Here is a 21,706-nt window from a genome sequence, read left to right on the forward strand (position 1 = left end):
TGATGTTGGTTCCACAGTTGAGCTATTGTGAATTCAGCTGCTGTAAACTTTGATGTGGTTATGTCACTATAGTATGCTGATTTTTAAGTCCTTTGGGTATAAACCAAGGAGTGGGATAGCTGGGTCAAATGGTGGTTTCATTCCAAGTTTTCTGAGGAATCTCTACACTGCTTTCCAAAGTGGTTGCACCAATTTGCCGTCTCACCAGTAATGCAGCATGAGATACCATAGCAATTCTAAGGAGAAAATGTATAGTGCCTTCTATGTCTTTGGTTTCTAAATATTTCTCAGCAATTATCCAAAACATACTTTCACCCATCTTGAGCTTTATTTTGTGAGTGAATTTTTCTTTTTAGTTCTTTAAAGAATTTATACTTTTGAAAAAGGGCCTTCCCTAAGTCAGACTTGAGATTTTACCAAAATTATAGGTTATATTTTTGTTTGATCAAATACAGAGAAATTGTATATATATTTACAAACTTTCATTTGGGGACTGTTTCTGTTTTGTTAGTTAGCCAAACTCTCTTGAGATTTGTTTTACATTTTAGAAACTGGTTTTTAATTTCTAAAAATCAAAATATCTTAAATTCTAAGGAATTAGAGATTACATGGGGCCGTTTGTTTTCCAAGTCCAGGAAATGTTTAAAATAGCTGCCTTGTGCTAATGTTGGAATGTTCCTAGAAAGTAAATGTGTTCCTTTGAATCTGAAGTCTAGAGCATGTTTGGAAAGGATTCAAGAGTTGGAGGACTTGCTTGCTAAAGAAAGAGACAACTCTCGTCGCATGCTGTCTGACAAAGAGAGAGAGATGGCGGAAATAAGGGATCAGATGCAGCAACAGCTGAATGATTATGAGCAACTTCTTGATGTTAAGCTAGCCTTGGACATGGAAATCAGTGCTTACAGGAAACTCCTAGAAGGCGAAGAAGAGCGGTAAGGAATTCAAAGTTCACCCTGCCTTATAGTCTGTTTTCTGTTCCCATTCTTTTTATTTAAGGAAAAGTAAAATGAGGATTAAAAAAAAAAAAAATTAAGGCAACATAACTTTTTTCTTTCTTTTTTAACACCTAGATATAAAAGGTAGTAATAAATCATATTTTTGCTTTGGCAATAGAACATGCTGATTAAGCAGTCTTGGTTTATTATTATTATTGTTACTTTAAATGTTGGACAGTGTCAGAATAGACTATATCCTTTGTGATTTTAAATGTTTTGGTAACTTAATATGTTGTAGAATGTCATGTATGCTAAAAGAAAGCTTGTACTTGTATTTTAGATCTAGTTTTGTGTGTAAATCCTTCTGGTACCTATTCTCAGAAAAGAGTTTAAAAGAAAGTGGCCAATATAGGTTAAAAAAACCAGTCAATTCGATGTTCTATACATTTTTATGACTACAAAAGAATACAGGTATGAAAAGAAAAAGACATACATTTTATATAACATTGGTGGGGGTTAGATGGGATGACTTTTCCAGGCCCATGTTTTCCACGATTCTTGCATTATGGTTACATTACTTTTTTTCTGAGCAAAAACATTGAAATTATTACTTTTTAAACAAAACTGGGCATCCTAGCATAAATAAATGTTATCTTAGTTAAGATGTTTATATAAGCTTTGTCTAACAGATTGTCAGTAATATTTTACTTTAGAAATCAATGTACAGGATATTAATTGTCCTTTTAAAGTTTTTTTTTTTTAATTTTTTATTGTTGGTTATTCAAAACATTACATAGTTCTTGATATATTGTATTTCACCCTTTGATTCAAGTGGGTTATGAGCTCCCATTTTTACCCCATATACAGATTGCAGAATCACATCAGTTACACATCCATTGCTTTTAAAGTTTTTACTAAAGTAACCAAGGAGCTTGTATCTCATGAAGGGAATATTATTTTTTCCTTTTAGATTGAAGCTCTCGCCAAGCCCTTCTTCCCGTGTGACAGTGTCCCGCGCATCCTCAAGTCGCAGTGTGCGCACAACTAGAGGAAAGCGGAAGAGAGTTGATGTGGAAGAATCCGAGGCCAGCAGTAGTGTCAGCATCTCTCATTCAGCTTCAGCCACCGGGAACGTGTGCATCGAAGAGATAGATGTTGATGGGAAATTTATTCGATTGAAGAATACTTCTGAACAGGTAAAAGAATAGACCCATTTCTTTTTTCCTTTTTCTAGCAAGGCTTTGCAGATAGCTGGGCTGTTGTGCAATTGTAACAGCTCTTCATCTTATATTTGGATTCAGTAAGTCTTCATGGAATGCGGTTTCCCTCCTTTTTTTTTTTTTTTTAAGTTCAGGAAATAAAATAAAAATTACAATGGGAGGCTGAGGAATATAGATGGTGCCTTTTGTTGTTTCAAGCGTTTCTTCATTAACCCTTCTTTACAGAGCCAGGACTTTTTTTTCACAGTTGGTCATTTTGTCACAGTGGTCTTCTCAAGGATGAATTATTTCTCTGCCCTAGCCAGATTTGTGAAAATGCAGGAGGAATTGGGGTGAAAATAGTGGATATTCTTTCACAATATTAATGAAACTTTTTGAAAGAAGGAAGTAGGAGCCCAGGCTCAGATATATTAAATGAGTATTTTTCTCTCTAAATAAATGAATGAATGGATGTTAATGACTTAATTTATATAAAAAAAAATAGTATGAATCCCTATTTTGAAGTTTTGTTTAAAAGTGAACATAAATGTTTTTAGCTAGTAGGATTTCTGAAGTTTAGAGCTGAGGCTTTCAGGAATTCAGTAGTCCCTGGCTTGGGCTGTGAAGGTGTGAGCTTATGTCAGAGTCAGTTAAAGTTTGGGGATGCAGTGGGATGGATGCCACTTCCTGAAGCATGTGTTCAGGGTCATCTAAAAGTCTTTGTAAAAATCACTTTTTCTCACTTGAGATATTTAAGATTTCCTGCATGTAGGTAAATAATTTCACTAAGTAGAAGAGCACTTGCAGTTCCAGTACTAAGGCACTAAGGCTTCCTGATTACAACTTTAAAAGCTAAGAGTAAAGTAGCTTCTGTTGCTTTAAAGAAGTCACTCTACTGTTCTTCACAGGCCATAGCAGCCAGGTATGGAGCTGTTTTGGAAGTGACCGTCAGCCTGGTTTATTCTTACTGATGAGTTTGAGATGAATATACATTTCGCTTCTGCTCCTTTTCTAGTTTGTCAGGCAGCAATGTGTAGCTGGGAGCTGGAGTTATAGCTGTCACTTAGGTCTGGTTCATTGAGTCACAGCCTGAGTTCATTGAGCCCCTTGTGTTTGAGTCACATTGAGTTCATTGAGCCCCTTGTGTTTGAAGGTAAAAGAGCCGACTGTGAGTGGAAGCGGCACAGACAAAATAAAATAGATTTTCTTCTTTCTGTTTCTAAGCTGTGTACTTATTTTAAAAATGTAAAGTCATCAAATATTAGATATTTATAATTGCTATTATTATGGCTAAATTGTACTGTGAATTTAAAAGATCCACCTGGTCTAGCAGGGAATATGACCATTTAATTGGTTGGGTTTACACTTTTCTTCCAGGTTTGTCCTCTTTAAAACCTTCATAGTTAACTACTGTAGCGTCTTTGAAGTTACTGTTGTTGAATGACAAAACTCAATTTCTTTTTGCAATAGGAAAATATGAATCAGAGAAAGACAGCCACAGGGCTGCCTTAGTTTAAAAACCTGTCGATTCATGTATTTGATTATTATGTAACTTTCTGTATATTTGAAATAACCTTGTTATGTTTTGTACTGCGAATAGGATCAACCAATGGGAGGCTGGGAGATGATCAGGAAAATTGGAGACACTTCGGTCAGTTATAAATATACCTCAAGATATGTGCTGAAGGCAGGCCAGACTGTTACAGTAAGTGAATTTAGTCATCATTTAGTTTAACTTCGTTGTCTTACTAGAAAAAGTAGTTCAAAAAATTTGTGGCCTAAACAGAAGTGTTTTAGAAGTGGGCTTTAAAACAGCTTTGAACAGGGAGTTGGGTTGTAGTTCAGTGGTAGAGCACTTGCCTCACATGTGTGAGGCACTGGGTCCAATCCTCAGCGCCACATAAAAATAAATAAATAAATAAATAAAATATTGTGTCCATCTAAACTAAAAAAATATTTTAAGCAGCTTTGACATTATTAGGGCTTTACAAGTGTTAATTAAAGATATTTAAAATTCTGTCTACTGAAAGTGATGAAAAAATTGACCTTTGAATTCTTTTCTCTTGTCTCTTCCAGTAGATATAAAATAGCTGTTTCTCCATGGATACTTACAGCCTTGTGTAATTTAGGAGATATTGTTTGGCCCAGATGGTTGGGAAGTTAAAACAGTAATTGCCTAAAACAGCAATCACCTAAATCACCTTGGACAAGCTTCAGTGTCATCTGAGTAGTATTTTGGTGTCCAGGCTCCACCTAAACCTTAGCTATTCCTGGGGTCCGGGTATGGACTTGTATTTTGAAAAGTACTTCTGTGTTAGACACTCTTGTACAGAATCACTTTGTCATTTTGTTTTTGCATAGTATTAGTGTTTCTAGATTTAGAGTGATATGCTAGTTGATATTCTGACTCTCTTGGTGTGTTCTAATATACTACATCTTTATTGCTCAAATACTATTAGCTCACTTTTTAAAGAAGTGTACATCTTTTGGGTAAACACAGAAGAATCCTTTCCTTTGACTTAGTAAGTAGATTTAACAAACAATAAAATATACTAACTTTGATACAGCAGCCAGAGAGGCACTATTTTCATCCCTAAATAGTGTAAAGGAGTCCCTTTAAAAAATATTTTTTATTTTGTTATTTTATTTATTTATATGTGGTGTTGAGAATTGAACCCAATGCCTCACACATGCTAGGCAAGCACTCTACCACTGAGCTCAGGATCTTTTTTTTTTAAATGGAATTCTCTTTTAAAAAGTTTTAAACAGGGCTGGGGATGTGGCTCAAGCGGTAGCGCGCTCGCCTGGCATGCGTGCGGCCCGGGTTCGATCCTCAGCACCACATACAAAGATGTTGTGTCCGCTGAAAACTAAAAAATAGATATTAAAAGATTCTCTCTCTCTCTCTCTCCTCTCTCCTCTCTCCCTTTAAGAAAAAAAGTTTTAAACATTTGTTTTAAATAACGTTTATATTTTTGATTTATGCAGACCTTAGTGTTGTAGGTCAAAGCCTTAAAATACAGGTTAAAACTGCCCAAAAGATGCCACTTTGAAAATATCAGGTGCTAATTTTGTAATTATGGGTAAAAATCTGAACAAATATTCTAACTATATGATCTTTTCTTATCTTTATTATATTGAGAAAATTGCTCAGTCCTAGGAAAGCTACATAATGTGGTGAAAATAATCTGACAGTTTAATTTAAAGAATTCAGATTTGAATGTTCTCTTCTCTCTAAAATAATATGAAGCTGTTATTCCAATCATTCCCCCCCACCCCCCACTGGGCATACTATCTGATGGACTAACTAGGTAGATCTTATGGGTCTCATGGAGGACTCATTTATCATATCAAGTAATGTACTTTTTTTTTTTTTCCTTCAGTAGCTCCCAAAAAATGAGATAAGAAGCTTTTGGTGACACAGTAGTAATAGGTGATATTTCTATAAAATTGTGCAAGTCTAAAGCAAAGATCAGTTTAAAATTCTAGAATAGAAGCAGGAGAAACCTATGTATAATATCAAATTTTCTTGTAGCCATATTTTTAAAAGTAAATTAATTAGAACTGTTTATTTAACCCAGTATTTCTAAAATACTATTATTTTAATGTGTAATCAATACACATAAAAATTACTGGTAAGGTATGTTACTTTCTTTTTTCTAACTAAAAAAGTTTTTGATGTGTATTTTATTCTTACGGCACATTTCAATTTGTCTAGCCACCTTTCATATACTCAGAAACCCATGTATGGCTACCATATTGTTCTAGGACATACTAGTCTTAGGTTATTACCAACCAGATCACTGAGGTCTTATGATAACTATCGTCATTATTAACACGAAAGCAGCTATGTAATTCTGTATACATTAGTGAAAAGTATTGGAAGAAGTTAGGAAAACACATCTGTATAATCTGAGAGATGGGTCCAAACCAGTTTTTTCATCCCAGTAAATGTTCCTTTGAATGCTAATAGATGCTCTGGAAACTTCAAGTGAGCATCTAAAAGGTAAAGGCTTTTTCCTAATTAGTAATTCATAGATTTTTCTCCCCATAATTAAATATACCTGCCTTTGCCATCTCCAGCTTTCCTCTTGTAATTATAAAGTCTTTTTATGTTATGACAATTTATATATTTAAAATTTTTCTACTTATTTTCATGTGATCTTTATAAAAGATCAGATCTGGTCATATCCCTGTGGCTGAGGACATTGGGGCTGATTGAAATGTAGTGATTTGTCTAGTATTCAAGTCTAGGTTTTCTGACTGCCAAGTTTTCTTCACTCTTCCTATACTTTCCTGCCAACAAATACTTAAAAAGGGGGGTGGGGTGGGATTTTATGCTGATGAGAAGGGAAATATATATTTTTTTTCTTTGTCTATTTCAATAACAGTTATATTTTCCCTTGAACACTAGGGTGATTTATCAATTTTCTGCATTCTTTTTGGAATTCAATCTTCAGATAGTCTGGGGTATTATTATACTGTCTCTGTTTGAGATATATCAGTTTTTATATGAGTATTGTAGATGAGCTGTATGCTACAGAAGGTCTTCTTAATTCCTACTGTTGACAACTGGAGGACACTATAGGAGGGGGTCAGAAGGCTCTCAATGTAAGGATGGCTCATAAACCTGTGGAATAGTAGAATGCTAAGGCTGCTGTTATTAGTGAGCCAGGATCTGTATATGGGTAATCGCTTCCTCTTCATAATAGTCTCACCTATTATAGGTACCATTTATGCCCCATTTTATGGATTTTGTGGTGTGTAGAGTAGGATGGGAATGTTTGGCAGCCTCACTTCACAGACCAGTGAATCAACAAGATCATTTATCATGGAGAGGCTGAGGCCTTTAGAAACTCTGCAAGTTCTGGATACACAAGTAGTTAATATAGCAACTTGGAAGCTGGGGCAGGGTTCTCAGACTTTTAGAAGTAGGAGTTTGTTGCTGTCATTGACATGTGAGAGAGCTGGGGTTCTTCATGTATTTTGATATCTTTTGTCTTCCAGATTTGGGCTGCAAATGCCGGTGTCACAGCCAGTCCTCCCACTGACCTCATCTGGAAGAACCAGAATTCTTGGGGCACTGGTGAAGATGTGAAGGTTATATTGAAAAATTCTCAGGGAGAGGTATGGCCTATACTGCTATAATGTTGGATTTCACCAGAAAGTTTATTGTATGATTCCTTCTCAGAAGTCAGATTGCAAAGTGAAGTTACTGTTGCTTAAATGATACCAGGGCTGCTAAGTAAATCAAAATTACAGATTTTAGAAATAAAATGAGTACATCATAGAGTACCAATTATTATTAGTACATGCTCCAATTGTGTTCCATTTCTGTTGGTCTCTACTGCACAATTGTGTCCCATTTCTGTTGGACTCTGCTGCACATTGGCTTTGTGACATTGAGCAAGTTACCTCACTTCTGAGTTTTCTCACTTTAAAATAGATAATTAATGTGACAGTATAAATGAGATGTTAGTATGAACCAGACAACCTTCAAAAGTGCTTGGAACACTATCTGGCAAGGTACATTCAACTAGTAAGTACTTGATTAACTTTTTTAGTGGCTCTCAGAGTGCTCATGAAACAGTTTGAAGACTGAGAGGTGTACCTGTGATATGCTTTCAGTTCGTCAGTCCTAGAATTCTTATGGAAGAACCTTATCTCCCCACACTGCCTTGTAAACACACACCCCCCCACACACACCCACACACACACACACCCTACTGATGTTACTCTTAGAAATGCTTCTTTATAATAAAGCAGCTGTTGGAGCTGGTAAAGAAAGGCTTCATCCCTGTCTCTACCCAGCTCCCAAGTAGAGGGGACAACAAGAAAGAGTTTGAGGTCGCCATTGTTACCGCCAGAGACTAATGAGGAAGGTGGTACTCAGTCAGCAGGGGCAGATTGTGTAGGTTCTGGTGAGAGATGTAGATCTCACTCTCAGTGCAAGTAGAGGCTTTTTGGAGGGCTTTTAGAATGACATGGTAAGATAAATAAGGAGAAGAAGGAAAATTTGCTGCTGCGCAAGTTGTTAGGAAATCAAAGAGGAAGAAACTGAACAACTAGTGTTATGAGGTTTCAAATTGAAATGTCTAAGGATATATTTTATAAATAAAGTAAGAAAGTAGGATAGGATTTTGATTTGTTGTTGCAGGACTAAAGAAGATTGGTCACTTCCAGTCTCTCAGCCAGAAACTTTTCTGTGCAATCTATCTTAACCTAATTAATAATAATAATAAAGCACATGATTCCTTAGATCCATTATGATTCTTTGAAAGAAGGAGAGATAGAAGCATATAAAACAGAAAAAAGAAAAAAAAAAAAGGTTCTCAAAAAGTTTTCTGAGTACCCATCTTTCCTCAACTCATTTGTCGGTGAGAAAAGAAAGGGGAAGAAAACCCAGTTGCAGACCTGCACACTCAGCTCCCACAGCACGTAGATCCCACATGTAGCACTGGCTCAAAAGGCTCATGATGCATCTCAAGACTATTAACCCCAACAAGAATCTTAGGAAACAGCAACCTGCTCAACATCATTAATTATAAATTACTTCAACACTACTATTTTTAATGTAAGCCTTCTGTTAAGTACTTTTCATTTGATAACATTTAAAAACCAATTAATCCAATGCAGAGCATCAATATGGAATATGAGTGAACTAAACAATCTCTAAAAATCTAGATAGAAAAATAATCAAACAAATAACAATTTAGAACCAAAATGTTGTCGGGAGGTTTAGATACAGGAAATTGTTGTTAGTCAAGATGGTAATGGTTACACCCCAAAAACACGCCCTCAGCAAGGTGCCCAACCCTTATCAAGTAACCTGGACAGACACATAAGCAGTCTTACATGTCTGATTTTACTCCCCTTATAAAATGTATTGCTGGCCTGCATCTGCTCAGCACAGCACACTAATATGTCCAGAGATGCACTGATGTCAGCAGGCAGCAGCTAGCTGTGCTCACCTCCTCACATCTGTGAATTCATTAGAAGCCTGAAAATCAGCCACAGTGAAAGTGTAGGTGAAGAGTTAATTGTCTGTTATCTATTACTTTTCCATGTACATAAATAATCATTTGCATACACAAATTTCAGTCATATCTCTATTGTGGAAGGCACGGGGATTTGCTTTTTTTTTTTTTTTTAAATTTCCCTTATAGAAAACCATCTGATTTTACTGTGGTGACATTCACTGTTTTTAATCACCTGGCACCCCTCCCTCTGTCCAGATAAGAGCCCCCAATTTTATCTGGATGCCCGTCTCCTGTCAAGGAGCACATGTGTCACAAGGAGCCAAGTATTAACTAGTCATAGAAGAGGGAAGAAGGCTCAAGCTCCAACTCCTCCTCCTGTTTAAAAGGAGCATGTAACCCAGATTGGGTCAGTAAGAGGAAAGCCCAGGATGGGAACCTCACAGGAGATGCTCATTCCCACAGAAAGAATGAGCCAGGTATGATAGTACACGCCTGTAATCCCAGAGACTTGAGAGGCTGAGGCAGGAGGACTGCCAAGTTCAAGGCAAGTTTGAGCAATAGCAAGATCCTGTCTCAAAATAAAATATAAGAAGGGCTGGGGTATAGCTCAGTTGTACAGTACCCTGGGTTTAATCCCTAGAACCTCTGAGAGCTGCTGACTGTTATCCTGCATCCTCAAGGTAGGCAATCCAAGGAGAAACAACACAAATCCTTGGGGCACTATGTGAGTCACTAGATCAAGTCCACTATCTCCATCTTTTATTAGGTAAGGCCAAAAATTTCCCATTATTTTAAAGCCAGTTTAACTTGGTTTTCTGATACTACTAATGCCCCAAAACAAGGAAAAAAAATAAACAAACCAATCACCTGTAATCTTATAAAAATGTGGTCTTGTACCTACTAATAAATGTGGTCCTACAGAATTAAATGAATAAATACCAAATGTGTATCTAATGATCACAGAAATAAAAACTATTCACAGTTCTCTCCTCATTTGTGACAGAAATCACTTAATACAGAGCCTAACAAGCAGAAAGTAGTAGACATTTGTTAAAAGAATGAACAAACAAAGCAAATAATACTCAGTGTTTACATTAGGAAGGGAAGCCTAAGTTTGGTTAGCTGTATAGAAATATCATCAATAATACTGTGTTCAAGACATAGTCCATCATGATAACTGCTACTGCACTACAAGTATCCTCCCATATGTCTGTTTCTAACTTGGAACACATTACACATAGGAAAAAAAAAATGGTAGAGATGATGAAGAGATTCCATGGTTCACAAAAGCCTATTCAATCTCCAGGTATGTCTATAAACAGTGCTTTTGGATCTGAGCAAATCATCGCTCTTAACTATGTTTTGAGAGACACATAGTTCAGATGTTCAGGTTGTCCTGTGCTTAAACAGAAACACTGCTGCTTGTGTCCAAGTCAGCATTCTTTACAGGAAAATGATCTGTGTTTGAACAGAAATAGTTGGGAATAGTTGCTTTCTTTTATACCTGTAGCGAAGGATAGATCTATTTCTGTACTATTCTAATTGGGACCTCACTAGTATGTTATTAGTAATTAGTGCTTATTCTTGATTCAGTTTCCTTCAAGAAGAGCCACTTGCTGAAGGGATGAAAAAGGAGCTTGTCCTTTTCATCTCACTACTCGGGTGGTTGTTTTGCTACCATGGTCCCTGAGATCACAACAGTTGGCACCTAGCTTCATTTTATTCAGCATTTATTTAGCATCATCTCTTTGCTAGGAGTTAAGATCTTGAAGCTGAATTTTTGTTGAGTTCTTTAAAGAATTTAGTGTGCCAAATAATTTGCACAGAATTCTTAGTAACAAAATGGGATAAAAAGCATTGGAAACTTCTCAGCAGGTATTTTAAATTGGATACCAGTAGGTCCCCTGAAGGGAAAATTTAAGGTCTAAGAACTGCTATTAATTGTGTAAAAATTCTAGTTCAGTAGCTAACCTCCTAATAGAGTGGTTTTTTTTTTTTTTTTTTTTTTTTTTTGGTTTTTTTTAAAATAAACCTTGATATGGGAATGCTGTTTTTAAGCAAAAAAAAAAAAAGGTGGGGAGGGTTCCTCTTCCCCTGCATCTTTGTGATTAAACTGTCTTGTTTTTAGGAGGTTGCACAAAGAAGTACAGTCTTTAAAACAACCATACCTGAAGAGGAAGAGGAGGAGGAAGAACCAACTGGAGTAGTTGTTGAGGAAGAAATTTTCCACCAGAAGGTATTACTGTAATTTTACATTTAATTTTCATTAATAGAATTACATGAAAGTCTGTTGTGGGTTGCCCCCATTGATAAACCAGAGCAGTGATCTACCAAGTGGGGGTTATACCTCCCGAACTGATGAAAATTCAAGTACTTTAGGTCACCGGTAGAAAATATATTAGCACACTTTTGTTTTTTTCCCTCATTTTCAAATTTTCATCTTGTTTTCTACATATATGATAGGGCATATAAATTACTTATAAATGTATATGTATAAATGGATTGGAGTGCTTGACCTGAAACTTAGGTACTATTGGGTTCTGTGATTGAAAAGTTGAGGTCACTAAATTAGAGCAAGGATCTGCATATAAACTGAAAAAAGAGTAATATTCAGCTTCAGTGTGAAACAAAATTCCTGCTATATTAAGTTTCTAATTATCTAATTGCAAGATAGATTTTGGCTGATGCTAGGGTTTTTGAGAGCCCTTGAAATAAAGAAACTCCAGATTTGGTTTTAATTAATTAAATTGGAATTATTAATAATGAGATTTCAGTTTATATTCTCAAGCTGTTTGAGTCTAAGTTCCTACCCTGAAACTAAGTCTTATCCTGGTAAGACTTCATCTCTGTGTCTCCAAATTTATAATCTAGGTTTGCTTAGTTTCTTTAGCCCAGTCCTACTCTATAAACAAACATTCTCTAATGTGTTTAGTCCCTAAGGTTGGGAACCACTTCAAGTGGGTTATATGAGATAGAATGATTCTTTTTTCCCTAGATTTAAAATGAAGTTTATTCACATGAACTGGTCTGTATAACTGAAGGATCTTAAGGATCATGTTCTCACTTCCTGTTTTCTTTTTTTTTTAATTCTAATTCATTATGTATGACAGCAGAATGCATTACAAAGATTGATTTTTTTTTTTTTTTTAAACCTGGATGCCTTCTTCTATATTTTGGAGCAGTATTTAAGAACAGATGCTTTATAACTTGGCTTTATTAAGGAAACAAACACAAAATCATAATGACTAGACGTAAAATAACATTGTGAGGTGTTTCCAAGTTCCAGCCCAGTGGTCTACATAGGTAGCAGATCAAATACTGAAGAAGGCTCTCTAGGCCACCAGTGTAGTTGAGAACAACACTGGAAAATGGTACTTGTTTGGTATTTTGAAGGATGGAGGGATAATTGTTATAGGAAGAGACAGATGATGGTGTTTTGAGGGTGTTTTTGAACTGTCTGCTGCTACTTATTAACAGACCACCCTAAACTTAGTGATTTAAAAACATTGGTTTCTAATTTCCCATCGTTCTGCTGTGGTTTGACTGGGCTCAGCTGGTAATTCTTCTCTAGGTGGTGGAAGATGAGTATTAATCATCTAGTTGTGTACAGATGGAAGCTTGTGTGGGGTTAGAATATCCTCTGGGGCTCTTTCTGAATGTCTTCTCACGATGCAGTAGTTTGGCCTAAGTTGTTTGAAGTATAGAAGCTGGTTAAGAGGGTGAAAGTGGAGACCACCAGGTGTAGGCCCTGAGCTGGTACAGCTCCCTTCTATCATTCCCTCAAAGTGAACCATAAAACCAGCTGAGATTCATGGGAGGGGTAAATAGTTTCCTCTTATGGGAGGAGCAGCAAAGGCTTTATTGTGATCTTTAATTCATACAGGGAATGTTTTAAAATATATTCACCAAATGTTTCTGTCTATCCAGTTGTATTTTGGGCTTTGTGTATGAGAGAATGTTAGTTGAAATGAAGTTGAAAGGTTGGTGTAAAATTGACATTGTGTGGAATGCTCGGGCATGTAACTTCTGCATAGTTTAGAGCAAAGGAGAAATTGAGACCTATAGTTTAGAATATCACTGGGCAAACAATCAGATACTGACTCTACGAAGGAGATACCACAGACACTCAGGTAGTATGTAAATAGTGATGCATTAAGGTGAAAGAAAAAGTCAAAGATGTGTAACCTTTTTTGTTTGTATGATTATAGAAAATAATGTCAGCAGAACAGCTCTTTTGACTGCACATTGGAGGGTGAATCCAAAAGCCTTTTGAATTTTTGAATTGACTAGAAGGGTTTTGGTGGATTTTTTTTTTTTTTTTTTTGTACAAGAGATTGAACTCAGGGGCACTCAATCACTATTTTGTATTTTTATTTAGAGCAAGGTCTCACTTGAGTTGCTTAGCACCTTGCTTTTGCTGAGGCTGGCTTTGAACTCCCAATCCTCCTGTATCAGCACCTGGAGCTGCTGGGGTTATAGGTTTGCGCCAACTGCGCCCAGGTTTTGGTGACCTTTTAAGAAACCAGTTTTAGTCTAGTCAGTAAGTTTTATTGTGAGGCTGTGAGGAATTAGCAGGTCACAAAGAAATGGATAGGGAAGCCTTTTTGACTTCACTTTTGAGAACAAATCCAGTGTAAATGTTTTGAAATACCGAAGTTCCTGTGAAGCATATCATGCACTGATCTCATTTGCTCATTTTTCAAGGGAGATTATTGTATAGTGATTTTTCAACTTTTAGTTGAATATTAGAATTAATTTACAGCTATATATAGATACCCTTCCTCAGTTAAGTGAGAAATTCTTGTTTAATTGTTCTGAGACTCAAAATCAGTTTTTTGTTTTGTTTTTTGAACTTCTGTGCAACCAGAGTTGGGAATTGCTGTTTTGTAATCTTTTGGCGTATTCTAGAAAAGTTGTTCTTAAGAGAAGGTTATAAAGGTAAGTGAGAAGTGATAAAGGGTCCATTTGAAGTTAGGTAATACAGATTCCTGTAGTTTAAGATTTTTTCTTATTTTAGAATACTGTAATTTGTTTTCTTAGTACTACTTTTTTCTTCTGTTTTTCTTATCAGGGATCCCCAAGATCATCCAATAAAAGCTGTGCAATTATGTGAACTTCTCAAGTCAACTGTCTTCCTCAAGATAAAGAAGTATGGTAATCCTTACCTATATACAGTGCAGAGCCTTCTCAGAAGCACAGAATATTTTTATATTTCCTTTATGTGAATTTTTAAGCTGCGAATCTGATGGCCTTAATTTCCTTTTTGACACTGAAAGTTTTGTAAAAGAAATCATATCCATACATTTTGTTGCAAGATGTGAATTATTGACACTGTACTAACTGTGTACTGTTTGGTAAGGGTCCCTAAAATTTTTGGACTTTTTTTTTTAAAAAACAAAAACCGTTTGTGTGTGTGTGTGTTTCTTTCTTTTTTCTTTTAAAGTTCTTATGAGAAGGGGAGGGGAGGTTAAATAAACCACTGTGTGTCTGGGCATAATTTGAAGATTGCTCCATCTAGATTAGCAATCTGCTCTTGATTATTTTCTGCTATAAATAACGGTGCTGTGAGGGAGGGGGAAAGCATTTTTCAATATATGAACTTTTGTACTGAATTTTTTTGTAATAAGCAATCAAGGTTACAATTTTTTTAAAAAACGGAAAAGAGAAATTTTGTAAGAAGGCAATATTAACATGATCATCATGTAAGCACTCTGGATGAAGGATTCCACAAAACTTTGTTTTATGGTCACTTCTCTTAGATTCTTAATTTCTAAAGGGAATCGGGATGGGGCGGTGGGCTGGGGGGCAGGGCTTCTCTGTTATAATGAATTAGTTGTGTTTTTTAAGATAGTGTAACATGCTTAAATTTCTTATGTGACATTAACAAATAAAAGAAAAGCTGTTTTAATATTAATCTACTGTCCTTATTAACCCTTTAAAAACAGATTTTGAGAAGAGAAGAATGTTCCAGCTTTGCTTTTGTTAAAAAATAGTTTAGTTTATTTGAACTGAACTTTTCTTCTCTTTAAGGCTTTGACAGTTGAGAAAGATACACACAAGTGAGCTATTTTGAGGTCTTCCCCCTTTATAGTACTCTGTTGACGATTATAAAAACAGTAATAACAATGATAGCTAATGTTTCTGAGCTAGACATAGTCAGTGCTTTGTTACGTTTTTTTACTTTATCAACAATAGGCTTTTCAATTTTTCTTTACAAAAATCAAATAGTGACAGTGGGAGAAGAAAATTCCTATTAAAATAAAAATTTAAAAAAGCCTTAGAATCAAGTTTTTACTGTCCTTTAAAATAGGAAAGAAAGAAATTAGTTTTAGAGGATTAACTAACTGCAAATGATAATGAAATACAAGTGTGCTGTGAGAGGTGGTTTTGTGTGGTGATGATTAGGGTGTCATTCATTGTGAGTTTGGATTTTTTTTTTTTTTTGTCTTGATTGCTGTAGCAAGTGAGTTCATCTTGTGGGAAGCAGAATGTCTGGAACCTCTCTAGAATGCACAGATGATATTTCAGAAGCCAACCCAGAGCCAGTGTTTGCTTTCCTCTTAAAATATTCCTGCAGTAAGCTCTGCAAAGACTACCAGCTTTCACTTGAAAATAACTCACAAAGCCCCAAATTACAGTGCTCCACAGATTTACTGCATACTTTGGTGCTGTCGCAGACACAAGATAAATGCTGGGTTAGAAATTCTGTCTGGTGAAGCAGATAAAATGATAACTTCTCAACACAGATTTATCTTCTGAATGAGAATGGTACATGGCCAAACTTGACTGTGAAACATTTTGCCACAAGATGGGGTTCTTGTCATCAAAATATATTCTAGGTGTTTTAATGCTGGGGAAATTTGGTTTTAAAAATAAACACATTAATTAGGCATGAAAAGGAATTGACAGTTTATTGCAGTTGCATAGGTTGTACTCCAGTGAACTTTAGGTTAAAAACCCAGAACTCTTTTAACATAAGTAGTTTGGTGCTCCTGGTGTGTGGCAGTGGATTGTTGAGTCTATGTGGACTGACAAACTCTGAACTAATTGAGGTTTTCTGAAATTGATAAATTGAGCTGCACCTAAAGCCTTTTCCACAGAACATGGAAAGCTAGAGAGCCGGAGGACATGTGGCCTGGACATGAGGCCTCTCTATCCTAAACTTATATCTCTACATCAGTGGTGGTTAGATAGACAGTGGAGATAAAAACATAGTTAGGTATTTAACTCTTATAACAAGCATGAGTTCATTCTGTTCCCTTGATTTGTCTTCTGTATTCCAGTTTCAGCACTGTTTAGATAGATCTTATTTTTAAGCCTTGTATTCAGGTCTCATCTCTATTCTTCACTAAAAAAATCCTGGATATTCTTATTGAATATTTTTTCACTCTTGTTCTCAACAGTTCCTCCCATCTTTTTAGACTTATATTGAACCCATCCTCTTTTGTTAATTCTAGATTTCTTTGTGCTATATTCTTAGTAACTCCTTTGTATTGATTTCACTGATTCTGTTTACGAACCTGTTCTAACTCATCCTTTGACCAGGCCACTGAAGTTATCTTGGTTCCCTATTTTTCTTATTATTCATTCATCATTTATCTATGTATCTATCTATCTATTTATTTTTAGTTGTCGATAGACCTTTATTTATTTATACGTGGTGCTGTGAATCAAACCCAGAGCCTCTTATATTTATTTTACAATCTCAGTAATTCTGTTTTCTTGAGTTTTTAGAGGCTAATTTTACTGTTCTCTGCATCTGGCCACCACTCCCTTTTGGTGGTGCCCTTCCTTGTGGGGTTTTTAGGATTGTGGACACACCTAAAGCAAGGGCTGGGTGTTTCATGATCAATCCATGTCCCCAGGGTTTTATGTGACCCATGGTATATGACTGTAGAGGAATTGGAGGGTTTCTTGTGTCAGAGTCCTGGTAATTGTTATGATGTGGACCATATTTGTTGTTGTTTTCTCACTTCATGTTAGGGTAAATCTACTTGGGTACTTGTGCATGTATGTTCTCTGCTTTTCACAGGTCACTTCTACACGTTGCCCCAAACCCCAGCAGTGCTTGGCCTTTGCTTCAGGCTGGTTGGCATCGTTCTGGTCGCGTGAGGGTGAGGGAGCTTGACCAGGTTCTCTGACTTGTGCAGTCTTACCCTGTTCTCGGTTCTCTCTTTGCCAGAGCCCAAGGCCATGCTTTGCAGCCCCATCCCTTAGCTCCTAAGGCTTATATTTCAAATTTGGAGTTCTTTTTTTATGGCACCTGGATATTTCTAATTGTTTTTAAGCTTGGTTGGTTCTTTATTCAAGCAAACATCTTAGTACTATTTTCTGAGTCCTACAGTGGAAGGAAAGGATTGTCCATGTCAGTGTAGTCTGTCATGTATATCTCTTTTTGATTTCAGTTTCTTACTCGTCACCCTTTTCATCACATCTTAAATTACAAAGAAGTTTATTTGAATACCCCTTCCTTTCCTGGCTAAAATACATTTTAAAGAGAAATTGAAGGTTTTTTAATCTGTATCTTCTGGATCACTGGTATAAATACCAGTATGGTTATGAAGTTTAGGAGGTACCACCAGAGGGGCATGTTTCCTAGGAGTCCAACTTTTGAGTCCTTGAAGCAAGGGTGATATTTACACGACAAAATCCAGAATTTTGAAATTGGGACTCTCACTGCTTACCAAAACAAGGTAGAATCTAGAATTTCATTGGGTGTTTTTTTTTTCCCCTGCTTTCTTGAAGTGACATTCAGAGCCAAATTGATGAGAATGAGGAAAATATTTAGGCAAAATAAACGCAGAATTCACACAAGTCATATTTTGAGTCAGGGACAGAGGCTTCACATTAATAAGCATTGAAATATGGAAAGAATAGTTAATGAATGGGGTATGTTTCTGGGAGTGGATGCTGCTTGGCTGTTTTGGAGGGTCAGAATGAGGGCAGAGAACAGTCATAGACTGGACCAGCAGCCAGTTTGCCTGGGAGACATGTACTGGGCCCAGAGTGTGAAATCTCACTTCCTACCTCCTACTGATCACTTCCACAGTAATCCTTTTTTGTTCACTTTTAACAGCACAGTAAATCCTTCCTCTGGTGACATTTCTCTAGAGACAAAATGCACCTCTCAGTCTAAGGAGACAGCCTGTCCAGTAGTTTAATTAGTTTATAACAATAAAACATGTATTCTCCCAGATTTATTATGTGAGTGCTTCCTCCAGCAGTCTGAATTGGAATTCTAGGTTTAAATGCCAGCCAAGTTTGCTCTTAGAGAATGCAGATCTTGTTCCATTTCAGTGGTTTTTATACCTACTGTGGCTCTGTATTATTTGAAATGAGCTGCAGGCAAGATCCTAAAGATTCATCTGCATTTTTATGTCATTTTCTTAAATATTGGAGTAGTTGTTTTTTTTTTTTTTTTTTTAACAGTCCTCACTTTTTAAGCTTTATTTCACTAGCACTTGCTCATAGCTGGTGGCCCTAACTCTCTTGCCACCTCCCTCCTTGGGTCTGTCTGTGGGGCCAGCCTTATGGGACAATTGCAGTAGAGTAGAGGTATCTTTGCAAGGGCTTGGTTTTCCTCAGTGTTCTGTGACTCACTCTGAATAAGTACTGTTCCATTCACTTGCCTGTTTTCACAGTCCCCTTATGGTCCTGAGTCCCATGACATACGTTTCGTCACAAGGGCTGGCCAGTGTCTGCTGTGAACACATAGAGGGGGACACAGATGTCTCCCTCTGCAGACTGCATGTCACCTCTGACAGAACTGGCTTTCTAGCTTGGCAAGTGAGTGTGGTCCCCAGATGGCTTGTTGCTCAGCCAGCTTCCCAAACTGAGAGCCAGACCACTTGTTTTTCCCTTCTTATTTTCTCTATACTCTCCATTTTTGAGTCAAGGCACCTCCTGGCTCACTGCTCTTGGACAAGCTCTACTTTTTGACTTAGACCCTGGCATGAGCTCTCTCCCAAGGTCGTGACTCAGCCTTCCTCTTGGCCGCCACCTTCCCTTCCTTTGTTTCAGCTGGGCCTGAAATTTTCCTATGAACTATTTTCTTAGCTTCCTAGTCAGCTTCCTCTTTTTAAGTATTCATCCTGCTAAGAGATAAATTGTTGGGAAATTTGTAACTCTGTAAACAAAACAGAGTTAAAAACCATTCTATGTCATAAAAGAGATAGTGGGCCTGGACTCCACCCCAAGAGAAGTTGTCATGTGTCACCAGGAAAAATCATGAGTACCGTCCTCTTGAGAGGCTTGCTGTGGTGTTGAGAGCATTTTGCCAGAAGGAATGGTTGAAAGGTGACGCCATGGAGCCATTAAGATGATGATAATTAAGCTGTGTATAATTGCTGTGACTGGAAGATGCTGGATTGAAACAGGCTGTGTATTCAGTTGTATATAGACCCCTGCTGTCCAGCAATAGGGCGGCTCCTGCTGCCTTGGGTGCCTGCTACTTTTGACTGAGTTTTCCCGGAGTTCTTACGGAGCCGAAGAGAGCTGAGAGAGTTCCCGGGGGGTGCGTGTGGAGTGCCGGTGGAGTTTGGGCAATAAAGGAGTTCCTGGTTGAACCTACAAGTGCCTCGCGGTGGCTCGGTTATTTTGTGCCCAGCCAGACTGCGGCACTGTGGAGAATGTTGGGGTGCCAGAGGCGGCGAATGCTTTGTGTGACTCAGGGTGACCCCATACCAGAAATCCTGAAGGAAGCCTGCAGCAGGGCTCACCATTGTGTTGTGCAGCTGGGGGAACATTGGGAACTCAACTGAGAAATGGCAGGAATGGGTTCTGGAGATGGACCACTATCCTGACACCTGCAGGATGCACAGAGTCACACATTGGTCTTCCCTACACAAGGAACTCCTTGGTTCTCACATAGGAAGGCAGGAAAATAACCTATTAGCCGCCAAGAGGAAGGAGGTGGGTGCTGGGGTTGTGGCTCAGCGGTAGCGCTCGCGTAGCATGTGCAAGGCCCTGGGTTCAATTCTCAGCACCACATAAAAAAATAAATGAACAAAATAAAAGATATTGTGTCCAAGTGCAACTAAGAAATATTAAAAAAAAAATAAAGGAAGGAGGTGGAAAGGGAGAGTGACACAATGTTTACTGAATTCTCACAAGGCCAGGTAGCGTGTCAGGCTTGTCCCTTCAAATGTCACCTTACCTAAAGCTCACAGACCCCCTTAGGTAAGTGATATTATCCTTGTTTTGGGATGGGATAACAGGCCCAGAGGTTGTTATTTATTCACTCATTTACTCATTTATCAACCATTCACTGAGGGGGGCTTTGTTTTGCCAGGCACAGCCTAGCAAGCCTTAAGGAATATCTTGAGGAGAGAGCCAGTTCTGTTCTTGAGGAACTCTGCTTGGTCACACATTGCCATGTCTTGACAGCTCTGCCTCTTTTGCTCCCCCAAGCAATGGTCAGGAAATAATTAACCTAGCTAGTTTTCTAAAGCAAATGGTGCAACTCATTGTCAAAAATGGGTGCCAACGATTCCAACTGTCACATTATCCTCAACTCCCTGTTTGAAATCCATTGTTTCTAATGTTCTAACTAATGGCAAATATAATAAATACTGTTTGCATGGTGCAGTATAGAAAATGTTTTTATGTTATTAGCTGATTTAAACCCAACAGCCCCTGCAGATAGACTTGGAACTGCAAAGGGACTCTCTTTCCACAGCCCAAGTTCTTGCTCAGTCTTTCTTTTGCTGTTGCAGAAAACAGCTTTCAAAAAAGACAAAGCCACAGCTCTGAAGAACTGATGTTTCTCAAATTGGCAGGATACACTGTCCTTGACATCAGGGAGGTAATTAAGCGTTCTGATTTAAGAGGCTGGGGTGCCCAATAAGTAGTTGAAAGTAGTTTGGGTCTCAGTGAAGTAAAGTGTTAATTGTCTATCTGGGAATTGTTGAAAGTAACCCAGAGAGTGTGCAAGTGTTCCCAGTTATCCTCTGGGCAGTAGGGAAAAGTTACGAATAACAAGAATTATTGGAACTGGTGATTCAGCTCTGATTAGAAAGGAGATAAAATTCTTTTTTTAAATTTTTTAAATGTACCAAGTATAGTCCTGGGTGATGTCCCAAATTTGTACTTTCTCAGACAGAGGGCTTCTCCATAGACAAGTTTCAAATAGAATAAGTCTCAGCATTGTTTTTGCCTTTGAACTAGCTCAGGGAATAGAGAACCCCTGACAAAAAGAGCAGTCAGTGACACTAGGTTGCTGTCACTTAGTGGTGTGACCCAGAAAAAGCTAACATTCCTGAATCTCAGTTTCCTTATCTATAAAGTAGGATTAAAAGTCCTATTCTGGCAGGCACAGTGGCACATGCCTGTAATCCCAGCGGCTCAGGAGGGTGAGGCAGGAGGATCAAAGCTAGCCTCAGCAAAAATGAGCACTAAACAACTCACTGAGACCCTGATTCTAAATACAAAAAAGGTCTGGGGATGTGGCTCAGTGGTTGTGCCCCTGAGTTTAATCCCCTGTACCCCCCCCAAAAAAAGTCCTATTCCATAGAGTTAATAGAAATAAATTAGAACATATAAACAGAGCATACCAATGTAGTAAGTTGTTTACAAGTTGGAATATAAAACTGAT

At 37.5% G+C, this 21,706-nt stretch overlaps 1 protein-coding gene across 1 annotated transcript in view; it reads left to right on the top strand.

Annotated features, from left to right (window-relative positions):
* Lmnb1 (lamin B1) overlaps positions 1–15,028 on the top strand; it is a 52,210-nt gene extending 37,182 nt beyond the window's left edge. Inside the window, exons 6-11 of the mRNA XM_046460158.2 lie at positions 712–932; positions 1,906–2,131; positions 3,735–3,839; positions 7,142–7,261; positions 11,243–11,350; positions 14,186–15,028. Coding sequence (XP_046316114.1) covers positions 712–932; positions 1,906–2,131; positions 3,735–3,839; positions 7,142–7,261; positions 11,243–11,350; positions 14,186–14,227 — 822 coding nt within the window. The 3' untranslated portion in view covers positions 14,228–15,028. The remainder of the gene's footprint in view (positions 1–711; positions 933–1,905; positions 2,132–3,734; positions 3,840–7,141; positions 7,262–11,242; positions 11,351–14,185) is intronic.
* Positions 15,029–21,706: the final 6,678 nt, after the last annotated feature.

Source organism: Marmota monax, unplaced genomic scaffold, assembly GCF_021218885.2.
Source record: "Marmota monax isolate L192 unplaced genomic scaffold, Marmota_monax_Labrador192_F-V1.1 WCK01_AAM20220418_F8-fsc00006, whole genome shotgun sequence".
NCBI lineage: Eukaryota > Metazoa > Chordata > Mammalia > Rodentia > Sciuridae > Marmota > Marmota monax.